Source organism: Homarus americanus, unplaced genomic scaffold (genome assembly GCF_018991925.1).
Source record: "Homarus americanus isolate GMGI-L3 unplaced genomic scaffold, GMGI_Hamer_2.0 scaffold48220, whole genome shotgun sequence".
Taxonomy (NCBI): Eukaryota; Metazoa; Arthropoda; class Malacostraca; order Decapoda; family Nephropidae; genus Homarus; species Homarus americanus.
This window is the reverse complement of record NW_024755060.1, coordinates 1,976,228-1,989,309: the sequence shown is the minus strand read 5'-3', so window position 1 is coordinate 1,989,309 and position 13,082 is coordinate 1,976,228. Positions and strand designations below refer to the sequence as shown.

The 13,082-nt window shown below is 36.9% G+C and overlaps 1 protein-coding gene across 3 annotated transcripts in view; it reads left to right on the top strand.

The window, feature by feature from the left end:
* Nucleotides 1–11,680, top strand: part of LOC121856388 (plastin-3-like) — a 65,069-nt gene extending 53,389 nt beyond the window's left edge. For all 3 annotated transcript variants that reach the window (XM_042351936.1, XM_042351938.1, XM_042351937.1), the window contains exons 2-11: nt 552–719; nt 1,085–1,347; nt 2,539–2,702; nt 2,947–3,145; nt 3,303–3,408; nt 4,091–4,307; nt 4,687–4,825; nt 5,496–5,635; nt 6,021–6,274; nt 6,887–11,680. In XM_042351936.1, the coding sequence (XP_042207870.1) occupies nt 552–719; nt 1,085–1,347; nt 2,539–2,702; nt 2,947–3,145; nt 3,303–3,408; nt 4,091–4,307; nt 4,687–4,825; nt 5,496–5,635; nt 6,021–6,274; nt 6,887–7,057 (1,821 nt within the window). In that variant the 3' untranslated portion in view covers nt 7,058–11,680. The remainder of the gene's footprint in view (nt 1–551; nt 720–1,084; nt 1,348–2,538; nt 2,703–2,946; nt 3,146–3,302; nt 3,409–4,090; nt 4,308–4,686; nt 4,826–5,495; nt 5,636–6,020; nt 6,275–6,886) is intronic.
* Nucleotides 11,681–13,082: the final 1,402 nt, after the last annotated feature.

The window sequence follows — 13,082 nt, the reverse complement described above, 5'->3', positions numbered from 1 at the left end:
CCAACCCCCAACCCACCCAACCCCCAACCCCACCCCTTCAACCCCACCCAATCCAGGCCCCACCCAATCGACCCCCCACCCAGTCCAGGCCCACCCAATCCCGACCCCCACCCAGCCCCCACCTTCTTCACCCAATCCCCAACCCAATCCCCAGCCCCCACCCAATCCTTCCCCACCCAACCCACCCAATCACGACCCCACCCCACCCCTACCCAATCCCAACCCCTACCCAATCCCAACCCCTACCCAATCCCAACCCCTACCCAATCCCAACCAATCCATATAGTATTAGGGTGTTTAATCTTCAGGTAAATAAGCTGGGGGGTTATAATCATAGCTACATTATTAGATAATATTGTTTTTATTTTGTAGGTGATGAAGCCATGATTAGGTCAGGTTTGTACTGCCATGGTGACAAAATGTACTCAAACTACTCTATGTCCTCAGTCTGCACTTACCGTAAGAGTCCGTGATAATTGTGTTGATTATGTTCCTTTACCACTGTGGAGCTCTCGTGTATTTGGTTCCCAATATTTACTTCCTCTCGACAGATTGATCGAGATGGCAACGGCTTCATCGACATGTCAGAGCTCAAATCTGCGCTGGAGATTGTGGGCTTCAAGCTTCCTCAGTGGCAAGTGCGTAAGATGATTGAAGACTGGGACAAGGACACCAACGGCCCAGGCAAAGGGAAGCTCAGTTTTGATGAGTTCCAGAATGTAAGTTTTGTCGTTGGTTTGTGAGTGAAAAAAAAAAAAAGGTATTGCTCGTAAAACTTTCTGAGATATTGCTAATGAAATATAAGGTTCAGAGGAAATACTTATTCCTTGTACGTTACACTGTATTTAGTTAGGTTAAGTTTGGTATTACTGTAAAATTCATTGGAGTATACGAAGAATGACGAGATAAATTTAGCATACCCGGCAGATTAAGTACAGTATATACCATAAATTGATATCTTTCTGCCAGTATCATTCATTGTCTGATCTAGAAAACTTTAATAATATTTTAAGTTAGGATTTGTTAATGAAGAATTAGTTATTGAGAAAAAAAAGATTGTTTATTAATTTGATTTATTTCTCAGATGTGTGCTGGTTTGAAGGCTCAGGATATTGCAAGTTCATTTAAAAAGATGGTTAACAAACGTGAGAACCTGGAGACCCTCGGGGGCATGTCGACGGCGTCCTCAGAGGGCACAACACACTCTGTACGCCTAGAGGAACAGCTCGCCTTCTCCGACTGGATTAATTCCAACCTTGGCCACGATCCACACCTGAAGCACCTGTTGCCCATTGACGGAGAGGGACGTTACCTCTATGATAAGGTCAAGGATGGCATTCTTCTCTGGTGAGTTCTGTCGTGTAAATAAATAAATAAATAAATAAATAGTAAAGGAGATTATGCTGTACTCCTGATGTTGTATTTGTCATCAGTGGGTGTAGTTTAGGTTAGGTTAACTCAGCTCTATGTTAAGGTACGATATTAAATTTAACAGGGGTTAGTTATGAGTGTTAAGGTCTAGTATCACTGCTCTTGTTAAAAATTGGGTCACTCTGACTACTTTTGGGGGGAATATTGATCACATAGAAATGTTCTTCTGTTCTGCACTAATTCATCAAGATGCCTTCCCCAAACTTCAAGGGTGTGATTCTAATTATAACCTAATCACCATTCTGAAAACCAGGTCATTGTGATTTAGGCCATAGGTGCTTGAATATTGTTTTCCAATGAGTTAACGTCTTTGTGCCGAATCACTTAATTATACGGTAATCAGTTCTCATCACCGCCACCATTTTACACGCTTGCATTGGTTGGCCGTAATTTCTCGATAATATCTCTACATACTGCACGGTCTCTTGTAGTCTCTCGCAGGTTATTATCTCTTAAAACATCTCCCCCTATCTCTCCTTTCCTCTATATTTAAATTCATTAATCTTTTCTCCCATTTGTACCTACTTTCTCTCTCCTTGGCCAACCATCTCAAACCTACCAGTGTACAAAAACCTCACTAGCCCTGGGTCTCTATCTTTCAAAACTCTGGGTCTTTATCTCTCAAAACTCTGGGTCTTTATGTCTCAGGGTCACAATGCAATACACATCCATCTTATCATTATCTCAAGACACTAAAGCTTGTGCATATTACCTATTCAACTGCCTACGTTCCTCTGCTATACAACATCTTACATCTTGCCTTTCACACAAGACCAGAAGATGGAACTAACAAGGAGTGTACATATTAGACAAATCTGTATATCATTAAATAATTCTTGAGGAAGGACTGTCTGATTATGGGTGAGGTTTGTCTTTTGTGAAGCAACGTGAGAAACCAGATTAAAAGCCTAGTGAAAGGGAAGCACCGTAGCAGAACACAATAATTACAGAAAAGGAACAAAGGAATAATGGAAGAGGGGGACATGGTCTAAGATTAGTATTATTTATGCAGTGATGTTGATGACTATATCCTCTTGTTTTCCTAAGTATAGTTTATCTTTTATTCTCTGTAATGGAAATACTAATTGATGTTTTCTTTCCTTCCAGTAAAGTCATCAATCACTCTTGCCCAGACACCATTGACGAGAGAGCCATCAACACCCGCAACTTGACCCTTTACACGAAACACGAGAACCTGACACTGGCTCTCAGCTCTGCTCAAGCTATTGGTTGCAATGTTGTCAATATTGATGCTCATGACTTGGCTAAAGGTGAGGAATATTGATCTTTTTGTTGGTAGTTGATGGAGGAAGATTGTGTAAAGGATTTTTTTTTTAATAGATTAGAAAGAATATGAAATGTTTTACCTTTAGTGCTTTGAGGAAGGAAGACATTTAAATATATGTATGTACCAGCATGTATGTATTGGCATAACAGGTAATTCAGAATAAATACTTTAACTAAAATGTTCTCCTTATAAGTTACAGTACTCTAATAATATCTTTGCTTGGACAGGTAAACCCCATCTTGTGCTGGGTTTACTGTGGCAGATCATCCGCATTGGTCTGTTCAACCAGATCACCCTGGAGCACTGCCCAGGTCTGGCCAACCTTCTGGAGGACGGTGAAAAGATTGAGGAGTTGATGAAGCTTTCTCCCGAGGCCATTCTGCTTCGGTGGGTCAATCATCATCTGGAGCGTGCTGGCGTCAACAGGTTTGTGGCTCATAATTTGACGTTTGTAATGGGATAAATTTTGATCCATTTGACATTTTTATTTTCTTTCTCCCTTTCTTTTTTCATACATATTTTTAATTCTCTTCTTTCTTCTTCATCCTAAAATTCATATCAATAATTCCCCCCCCCCCCACAGACGCTGCACAAACTTCATGAGCGACATCAAGGACTCCGAAATCTACTCTCACCTCCTGAAGCAGATCTCACCCAACGATGCTGGCGTGACGCTGGAGGCTCTGTCTGTAAGTTGGTCTAGTGTGTGTCTCCGTTTAGCTCATCTGTTGTGGGGTTTGGGTGGGATTTAATCGGGAATCTATGAGGCCAAAGTTCGGTGGGATTTAAGCGGGAAATTATGAAATGGTTGAAACTTAATACTGTACAATATGAAAAATGTTTAGTATGTGTCTCGGCTTAGCTCATTAGTTGTGGGTTTAGGTGGGATTTAATCTGGAATCTGTGAGGCCAAACTTAGGTGGGTGTTAAGAGGGAACAGATAATAGGGTTAAATATCAATACAAAATGGAAAACTTTTATGAGGGATTGGAATTTTGTTCAGCTGAAAGATGTATCTTTTGTGAGTAGTCTTTATAACTTACTGTGTGTGATTTATTTTGTGGGATTTGTGGTTGTAGACGTCTCAGAAAAGAGAACATTGAAGTGAATAATAAGTTCATTATTCCTGGTTTGTGCTGTGGTGAAAATGTTCTAGGCATTCATAGTTCAATCAAAAGCTAACCTAATTAACTTAACCTAACCTGACTCATCCAAACCTAATCTTTTATTCCAAGAAATAATCTCAGCATGCCACACTTGCCCTTGTCAGCCACAGGAGTATTGTAGAACACAGTCGATGAAATTGTGAAGAGACTACTGCACTTTACATCCAAATGGAATGTTACTTATGATGTGTTTTAAATCTTTCAGGAGCAAGACTTGGTGGACAGAGCAGAGATCATGTTACAGCAGGCAGAGAAGTTGGGTTGTCGCAGCTTCCTCACCCCTCAGGACGTGGTGGAGGGAGTGTACAAGCTTAACGTGGCCTTTGTTGCCAATCTCTTCAACAACCACCCTGGCCTGGATAAACCTGAGAACATTGACTTTGAAGGACTTGACCACATTGAGGAGACGAGGGAGGAGAAAAGTGGGTATAATTATATATGTAAACTAAATATTCTCCCAGCACCACTATCTCCATATATCAGATTTGCTACATGATAATAACACAAGTTCATTGAGATTTATATTGGGGGAACCATCACACTCTCAGGAACTAAATTTATTTGTAGTAAAAAGGATTTCTCTTAGACTAACTTCCATTGCTTCTCCAACTCCTAGGCATATACTATTTAATACTATTCATCATTTTTATATTGATATCCTATTTTACCATCCTATTTCTTTGTATTTATGTATTTTAGTGTAATAATGTGTGTAGTATATCAGTTAATATACGTAAATTAGTCATCTTATGAAAATTGTTTGAGGAACGTAAGAAATAAGCAAATTCCGTCTTGTTACAGCTTACCGCAACTGGATGAACAGTATGGGCGTCAACCCACACGTTAACTGGCTGTACTCTGACCTTGCTGACGGTATCATCATCTTCCAGCTATATGACATTATCAGACCAGGTGTTGTTGACTGGAAACGCGTCCACAGGTAAATTGTTGTAGGGTTTTGTTTTCATGAGACATTTAATTCCTCTTATTTACCAGACAGTCAACTCCTCTTTCAATTGATGTCACTAAACTGGAAACTAATTCATACTGTGCCACTTGGTTCCTTTAGACTCAACCCACAAAAATAAGGAAAACAAAAACACCCAAACTTTACAGATGATAGCAAACAAAGGGAGAGTCCATTGATCACCGTACACGAGTGTCACACCGGGAAACCAAGCATCTAATTCTTTATGTCTATTTTTAAAGACTGTGTAGTGTAGTAGTGTGTACAGTTTATCCTATTTACCATAGTGAGTACAGGTGATTGTGGTCTGAGAACAAGATCAATGTGACTTTATAAACTGGTGTGACTCTGACTTGGAGATATACAGTGTCATCCCACATAGACGTTTCCCAGCTAGTTGGAGATTGTCTAATTTTTGTTTTTTTGCTGTTTTTACCATCCCACTTGAGCAGTTAGGTTAGGTTAAATATTCCATCATCTATTTTGGAATTGGTTGACATCTGATTCCCTAGTGTGAGGCTACAAGAAGTTGTTTGGTGTATTTTAACATATGTTACTGCCCAGCTGGTATACTTAATGACCTATATTATTGTTCCTCTGTGTATAGTACAGGTATATTGAATAATTCTTTTCTTCCCAACAGTAAATTCAGCAAGCTTAAGAAGTTCATGGAGAAGCTTGAAAACTGTAATTATGCTGTTGAGCTTGGCAAACAGCTGAAGTTCAGTCTTGTTGGTATCGCTGGACAAGATTTGGCTGATGGTAACCCAACTCTTACTTTAGGTGAGTAACTCATTTCTTTCCAGTGTAATAACTCGATGAATTACTTGATTTGGCAAGTGAGAGGAAAATGAACAGGACAGGATATGTTAGGTTAGGTTAGAAATATAAATGATTCAGTAACTACAGGAGTGTGTGTGGATTGTGTAAAAACCTCCATATAACGGACGTCTCTCTCCTTATAATTCGTTAGATGGGGAGCTTCATATCTATTGAGCCCTCGATATAACGAACTTTCCTCCCCATATAGTCTGTTAAATGGAGGTTTTACAGAACTGTAAAGTTGTTGTATGTTTGGGAAGAAGTCTCTTAAGTCCTGATTGAAGATCAAAATTTGATCACATCAAGTGTGTTAACATTTTGTAACTGTTTTTACTCTTAATTTCAGCCCTGATCTGGCAGTTGATGAGAGCGTACACTTTGTCCATCTTGACCCAGCTGGCTGATTCTGGCAGCCCCATTGTGGAGGCAGAGATCATCACTTGGGTCAACACCAAACTAAGTGAAGCTGGTAAAAAGTCCAGCATCAGGTCCTTCCAGGACTCTAGTCTTAAAAATGCCCTTGCTGTTATTGACCTTGTTGATGCCATCAAGCCTGGCACCGTCAATTATGATGTTATGAAGATAACAGGAGAAGAGGAGGTAAGTTATAAAGGACTGGTGCTCTTAAGATCTATTGGTGACCTGCAGGAAAACCTGTCCACCAAACACTGTACCCTGTGCCCATCAGAAAAGGTACCTAGTTAATGGCAGGTCCAACCAGGTGAATAATGCTTTATTATTAGGTGCATTTCTCTCCCAGTTGAGTGAGGCAGGGTTCACTGGAGTCTGTGTCAACTACTGCAGGGGTTGATGCTAATTAGTGAAGTTATGTTTACTAAGTCAACTACATTTACCTGGATTCATTATCTCAATGAAGTGTCAGACCTTACTTCTGTGATAGAGTAGAGGTGATACTCCATGATCACCAACCTGCTGTACTTCAGATAAAACCCTGGAATTGCTAGAGGATAAGTGTTAAGGTGGTGTGTTTTTAGCCTTGAGAGTTGTGAGCTGTTCAGTAACCAGAGTACAAGTTATGTTTGGTTACCATGTGTAGGTTTTTATTATTAGTGAGTCTTTCTCTCAAATATATATATATACACCTTAAAGCCAGTGTCCAGCTCTGAAAAATATATTGAATAGAAAATTTATGTGGACGAAACCACGTGCTTTAGAAACCAGATATTAATTGATTCTTTATTCATTTTTCAGGATAATGTGGCCAATGCTAAGTATGCAATTTCAATGGCACGCAAGATTGGTGCACGCATCTACGCCTTGCCCGAAGACATCACGGAAGTCAAACCCAAGATGATTATGACAGTGTTTGCTTGTCTTATGGCACGAGACTACATACCTAATATGGATACCAAAAAGAACTAAAAATAAGTGAACAAAGAATAGAATGTTTGATGTATATGTTGTGTGAATGTTTCTTGATAATGTATAGACTTTTTATAAAATTTTTCATCAAGCTTTGCTATAGCAGTGTTTCATGGCTTTTGATGTGGAGAACTTAGCTTAGGGCCCATATTCAGGACACATGCCTAAATGAAGCAATGTACACTGTGTTCTGCTGTGCCAACTATTTGCTCCTACAATAATAACCTTTGCTTTTTGTCTACTTAATGCAAAAATTATGCTCATAAAAGAGTACTATAATTGCATGATAACTGAATATAGAGAACTGCTGGCATATGTTCTTGGCACTAGTGAGGGAAACATTGTCTCCTGAGTATTGCTTGATGTAAGCACTCTGAATATGGGTATACGATGCCATTTTTCAAAAAAATTTTGGACATTTATAAAACTGACATTATTTCCAAAGTTGCTAGAATAATCGATGATAAAATTTAGAGTTAATAAATGTATTGGTAATAAAGTTTAAGGAATTTTGGTACACAGTTGATTACAAGGTTTATTATTAATGGTTCTGTTAAATGATTAAGACAACAGTATTGGAAACACTTGCTGAAATTTATTAATCCACTGATTCGTCTCCATCACTATTAAGCTGCGACTTGAACTGAAAATTTACAGTTCCAACGGACCGCTTATGTGTAGTGTTTAATCATGTCTGTCGTAGAACAAACACACTGCCAAACTGCCTGTATTAATAATGGCTTTGCCAGATCAATGAACATCGTTTTTATTTAATTATTTAATATTTGTAGTTATTCAGCACACATAAGCCTGAAACTAACGATCATATACTGTATAATTTAGATACTGTAGTTTCTGTCAGTTTCAATGTGGTTATTTATTTGCAGTGGTCATAAATGGCCAAAATTAGTTGTTATTTAGGTTGAACACAACAGTGATGCTTTTCTAATAAACCTAATTATTACAAAGCCAAAATCAAAGCCCAGCCTCAGAGTAACAGTAGACCTTTGTACGTGAGTCATGTAGCAATGCAGGTTTTTATATATTATACATATACAGTACATATATATTTCAGAAAAAATTTTCTGAGATCTTTTTGTAAATAAGCCATTATTTGCTAGTTTAACAAGCCTTTGGACTAAAGGCTGTACACCTGAATGCTTTAGAATTCTTTCCAGTACCTAGAGTTGCACATGGGGAGGTGTCCATAATGTATAATGGTGCCCTTAGTCAGACCAGAATTGCTTTTTGTCTTTAGTATGTTGTGTAGTCATTACAGTACGGTACATAATTTGTTTTCTTGTGATGGAGTTGTGGTGTATATACTCCACTGGCATCATGCAGAAAGTCAGGCATACGTCAAGCATAATCAAATCTCATATGAAAGGAATAATTGGGATTTAGAAAAAATGTAAATATATTTTTCAAATTCATATTTTATCACCAATAAGACAAAATATTAGAATAAAGCCGCTTTGGATGTTAGAGGAAGTATGAATTAAAACTTCAGGAGAAAATCATATAGTTATTTTAGGGGTTAAGATAAGAGCTGTACTTGTGGAGGACTTGATATCTATTATCTGTGTCTGTTGTATTTTTATGATTGTTTTCTGCATATCATTAGCTATATGCACTGTGTGAGGTGTAACAAGAGTTGCTCCGTCATTTGTATATTATTTATACACTACGAACTGTATTAAAGATTTTAAATATTGCCCAGAGATAGATGCTGTATGGAGAGTACAGTACAGTAGATGCTGTATGGAGGGTACACTACAGTACAGTACTGTATTCCTCTTGTTATGATGATGGTGTGTCTGGGTTGATGTGATTACAGTCTTGTTTGAAATTTGCATTCAACGTCCTGAAAAACTTTACTATTTGTGGTAAAAAAAATAATCTATATTTTATAAATAAAATCAATGATATCTTTGTGAGGTGTAATCAGTTCTCAAGGATTTATAATGCATTTTGGAGGCTGGTCAAAATAGTCATATACATTTTGTTGTGCCTCTAAAAAGCTAATATTTGAGATATTGAGACAACTTGGTTTAAGGATTTATCGGTGATTAAGGATGATGTGCAAGTCAAGCTCTGTAATGAAATAGAATTTTATTATTATTTCTAGGATTCTTTTTGTTGAATATCAATACAGATTCAGTTAGTCATATTTTGTGGGGAATGTTATCTCTGACATTAGCAATGGATAGACTTCAAAATATGCTAAAGATGATGTTGTTTTTAATTGTTAATTTGAGGGACCAATGTGTGAAGAAATGATTTATTTTATTTGAGAAATTTGAAAGGATTTTTTTTTTTTTTAATTGTGTGATGTTTATTTGTTATGACACTTGTATGGTAGGATAGTCACTGGTACTGTATTGTGGAGTTTAGATTCACCAATGGTAACAATGAGTTTACTCAGAACAAGATCAGTAAGTTGTTGTGTGTGGATGTACAGTATAGAGAGATGTGGATTGATCTTAATGTTTTTTTATCCCTTATTTCTTATGGTTTATATATCATTGCGTGTGCTGTACTATGTATATGCATTATTTATGTTGACCATCTCATAAGATGTGAAAACAAACAGCTCCCAAGGTCTTGTCTTTATTCTCAGATCTCTTCAAGTCCTCTCTGGCGGCCTTACAATAAATATAAACAAATTTGGAAGCGCTGTTTTCATTTTCCTGGGAGATGTGAACATATAATTACCACAGCACCATTGTGGGTTTTGATTATACTGTATTGTCATATATATATATATATATATATTCCACAGACTTACAAGCATGCATAATTAGGCATAGACTATCACTACTGTATATTTAATTTCCTGTCATAAATATCCAGGTATCTCCTTTATGTTGGAGTGTATATGACGTGTGCCACAGTATTGACTCACTGGAACTTGATATATAATTTTCTTTTCCGTTTCCTCAAAATATTCCTCAAGTACTGTGTTATGAGGGCGACCTATGCTAAACTTTGTGGAGACTACTGCTCTGTGTTTATATAGTAGGACTCTTGTAATACTGAACCAGGAAGCAACTCCCTTCAGCCTCAATTTGTATTCTTGTGTTAGAGAATTAAGTCTAACTATTTATTGGGTCCAAACATATGAAAATTACATTCCAAAGACTTAAGCCTGAGTGACTGTTTCCTTATGGCATTACCATTTACCTAGCTTGTGTTAATCACTATTTATGCTCCCATCATTCTATAGTCACCATCACTGGTTAGGCACAAAGTGTTTGTACATGTTATCATGAATTCATTTAGTACAGTAATGTTTTTTGTCCATTAACTAGTACTGTACATTAATATCTCAATAAATGCTAGATCATGGGAAGACAAAAATTTAAGTGAAAATTTTTGGTCAAGTTGATTTTTTATTTTAATTTCTGTTATTTACTTTTGGGAGATTTTGAAATTAAGATTTATAATTTGTTATAAACTTAGTTTGGATCCTCAGAGTTCAAACATAGTGAAGAGATGTTTGCTAAAGTGACACCAGTTTTAGTTAGAGTTTGAGGTACCTGTAGAAGCATCCTCTCATTCTCATTAAAAGGATCAAGAAATCAGGTTGATGAGTCATGCCTGATCTAAGAAATGGTCGCTTTAAAGTTAATGACGGTGCTGAATAATTATTATTATTTCCCAGACAGTTTTTAAAGCATAATCAGTCTTATATTCTTACAGTGTGGCCGATTGTTTTTAATTTTCGAAGTTATATTTTACTTTCCTTGTGTTGTGAGCTTTGGTGTTAAGTGACACCTATGGATGATCTACATATGGCTTTACATGCACATCAGCACGTTCCTTTAACTATTCCCTAAGGCACAACTGCACATTAACTGAAGATTGGAGATTTTTTGCTTGTATATTTGGGAGTTTAGAGAAAGGCAGGAAGCATCTCACCTCAAAAATTGGGATCGTATCTGTACTCTTTAACACAAACCAAAACGAGTATACTGCACCTTGAGTATTGATGCCAGAGATTTGGTTTGTGGTAAAGAATGGTAAAAAGTTGATGACTAGAATATATGAAAAAGATAATTTGGCTGTTAGTACATATATATAGCCTGCTCCTGTGCTCATGCAAGTTGAATCATGGGAAAAGTCATTTATTAATTTTTATTTGTTAAGTGGTTCTGTATTCGACATTCTTCTGGGTTTTATGTATGTGATATTGTTGCTCCAAGAAGGGGCATGTTATTTGGAGAAAAAATAAAATAAAATAAAAATCATGGCATTTACTGAAATAGTCAGATGGTAAAACAGTTTGCAAATGACAATGTTGGAAATGTTTGTGCTTAAGAAATATTAGAGTTACCAGTTGGAGACTTTTGTTATGAGTAGCAGTCTTTGTCATTAGTTGCCTGCAAGTATTTACAATATTAACTGCCACTGCAAACTATTTCAATATACCAGCAGGTTAAATTTAATTTATGTATTTTTTAAATTTCAGTTTTATATAAGGAAACAAAACTAATACTGTTATTAGGGTTGGTTGTCACGCCACACAACAGTGCTTCCTGTACTATGATTGCTCCTTGCTGTTCTGTACAAAGAATTTATGGTTATTTAAACCCAAATAGTTCATAAATAATAAGATTATTATTGAGTGTTTCATTTACTGACTTGTATTTTATCCCTTTATTATACTATACTGTACAGTATTTGTAGTACTGTTCTTCATTATTTCTATTCTGTTAGCAACACATGGAGTATCAAAACACCTATGTACTGTACAGGCGTAGAAGGTGGGGTCCATTTTACCACACTTTGTCGGGTCCATTTCATCATGTGCTGTATCGTCATTCTTCATAAGCTGTGAGTGTTAATGTGTTTGTCTACTGCACGGTAGAAGGCTGGCAGCTGAGGGAACACACATCAACCTGCGGCACAGTGGTGGTAAAGCAGTTCACCAGTTTAGAAGGTAGTAGGTAGTAGGCAGCTACCAAACAGGGAGGTACTACCGCCTGGGAAGATATTGGAAGCATCATGTGTTGTCAAATGGTAGACCCTGCTGCCATATGGCATCACAAAAATTCATTTTTATTTTTTTTAAACTAAAACCAAGAAATTTTTGGGCTAAGAACGAAAAAAACGAGAAAAAGCTAAAAACGAAAAAAAAGCTAAAAACGGAAAAAGCTAAAAACGAAAAAAGCTAAAAGCTAAAAAAAGCTAAAAAGCTAAAAAATGAAATAAGCTGAAACGCAAAGAAAAGGCAAAAAAATATTTTAATGTTTATAGCCTTTTTCCTTTTGAATTTTAGCTTTTCATTTTTAGGTCTTTTTTAGCCAAAAAATCTCTAAGTTTTTTTATAGTTTAAAAAATAAAACATTTGGCTAAGAATGAAAAAAGCTAAAAACGGAAAAAGCTAAAAACGAAAAAGCTAAAAAATGAAATAAGCTAAAATGCAAAAAGGAAAAAAAAGGCTATTAACATTAAAATATTTTTTGCCCTTTCTTTGCGTTTCAGCTTATTTCATTTTTTAGCTTTTTAGCTTTTTTTAGCTTTTAGCTTTTTTGGTTTTTAGCTTTTTTGGTTTTTAGCTTTTTCCATTTTTAGCTTTTTTTCATTTTTTTCGTTCTTAGCCAAAAAAATTTCAATTCTATTTTTTTTCACTAAAAACTTAGAAATTTTTTGGCCAAGAACGAAAAAAACTTATCAATTGGACGCCTTTGTGTGTCTTTCCTATGGTAGTGCCACCTATGAAAAAATAAACAATAAATTTCCTCTGGTGCACGACATATGAGAGACCTTGGTGGACCTCCTCTCGAAATTGTGATTTTGGTGATGTAGAGGATTTCTCCCCTACAAACGCGGTTTGTCGCTGAGTAGCCGACCCCGCGAATTCCCCAGTGTATGCCTCGTGGTCTGGGTCAACCAGCGCCGCCATACATCACGGAGGTCAACTACTAAGCCACGCCTACCTCCGCTATTTAAGACCTGACCTCGTGGTGATCTCTCTCTTCTTCTAGCTACAGCCGCAGCAAGCAACACCACCGCCTCCGCC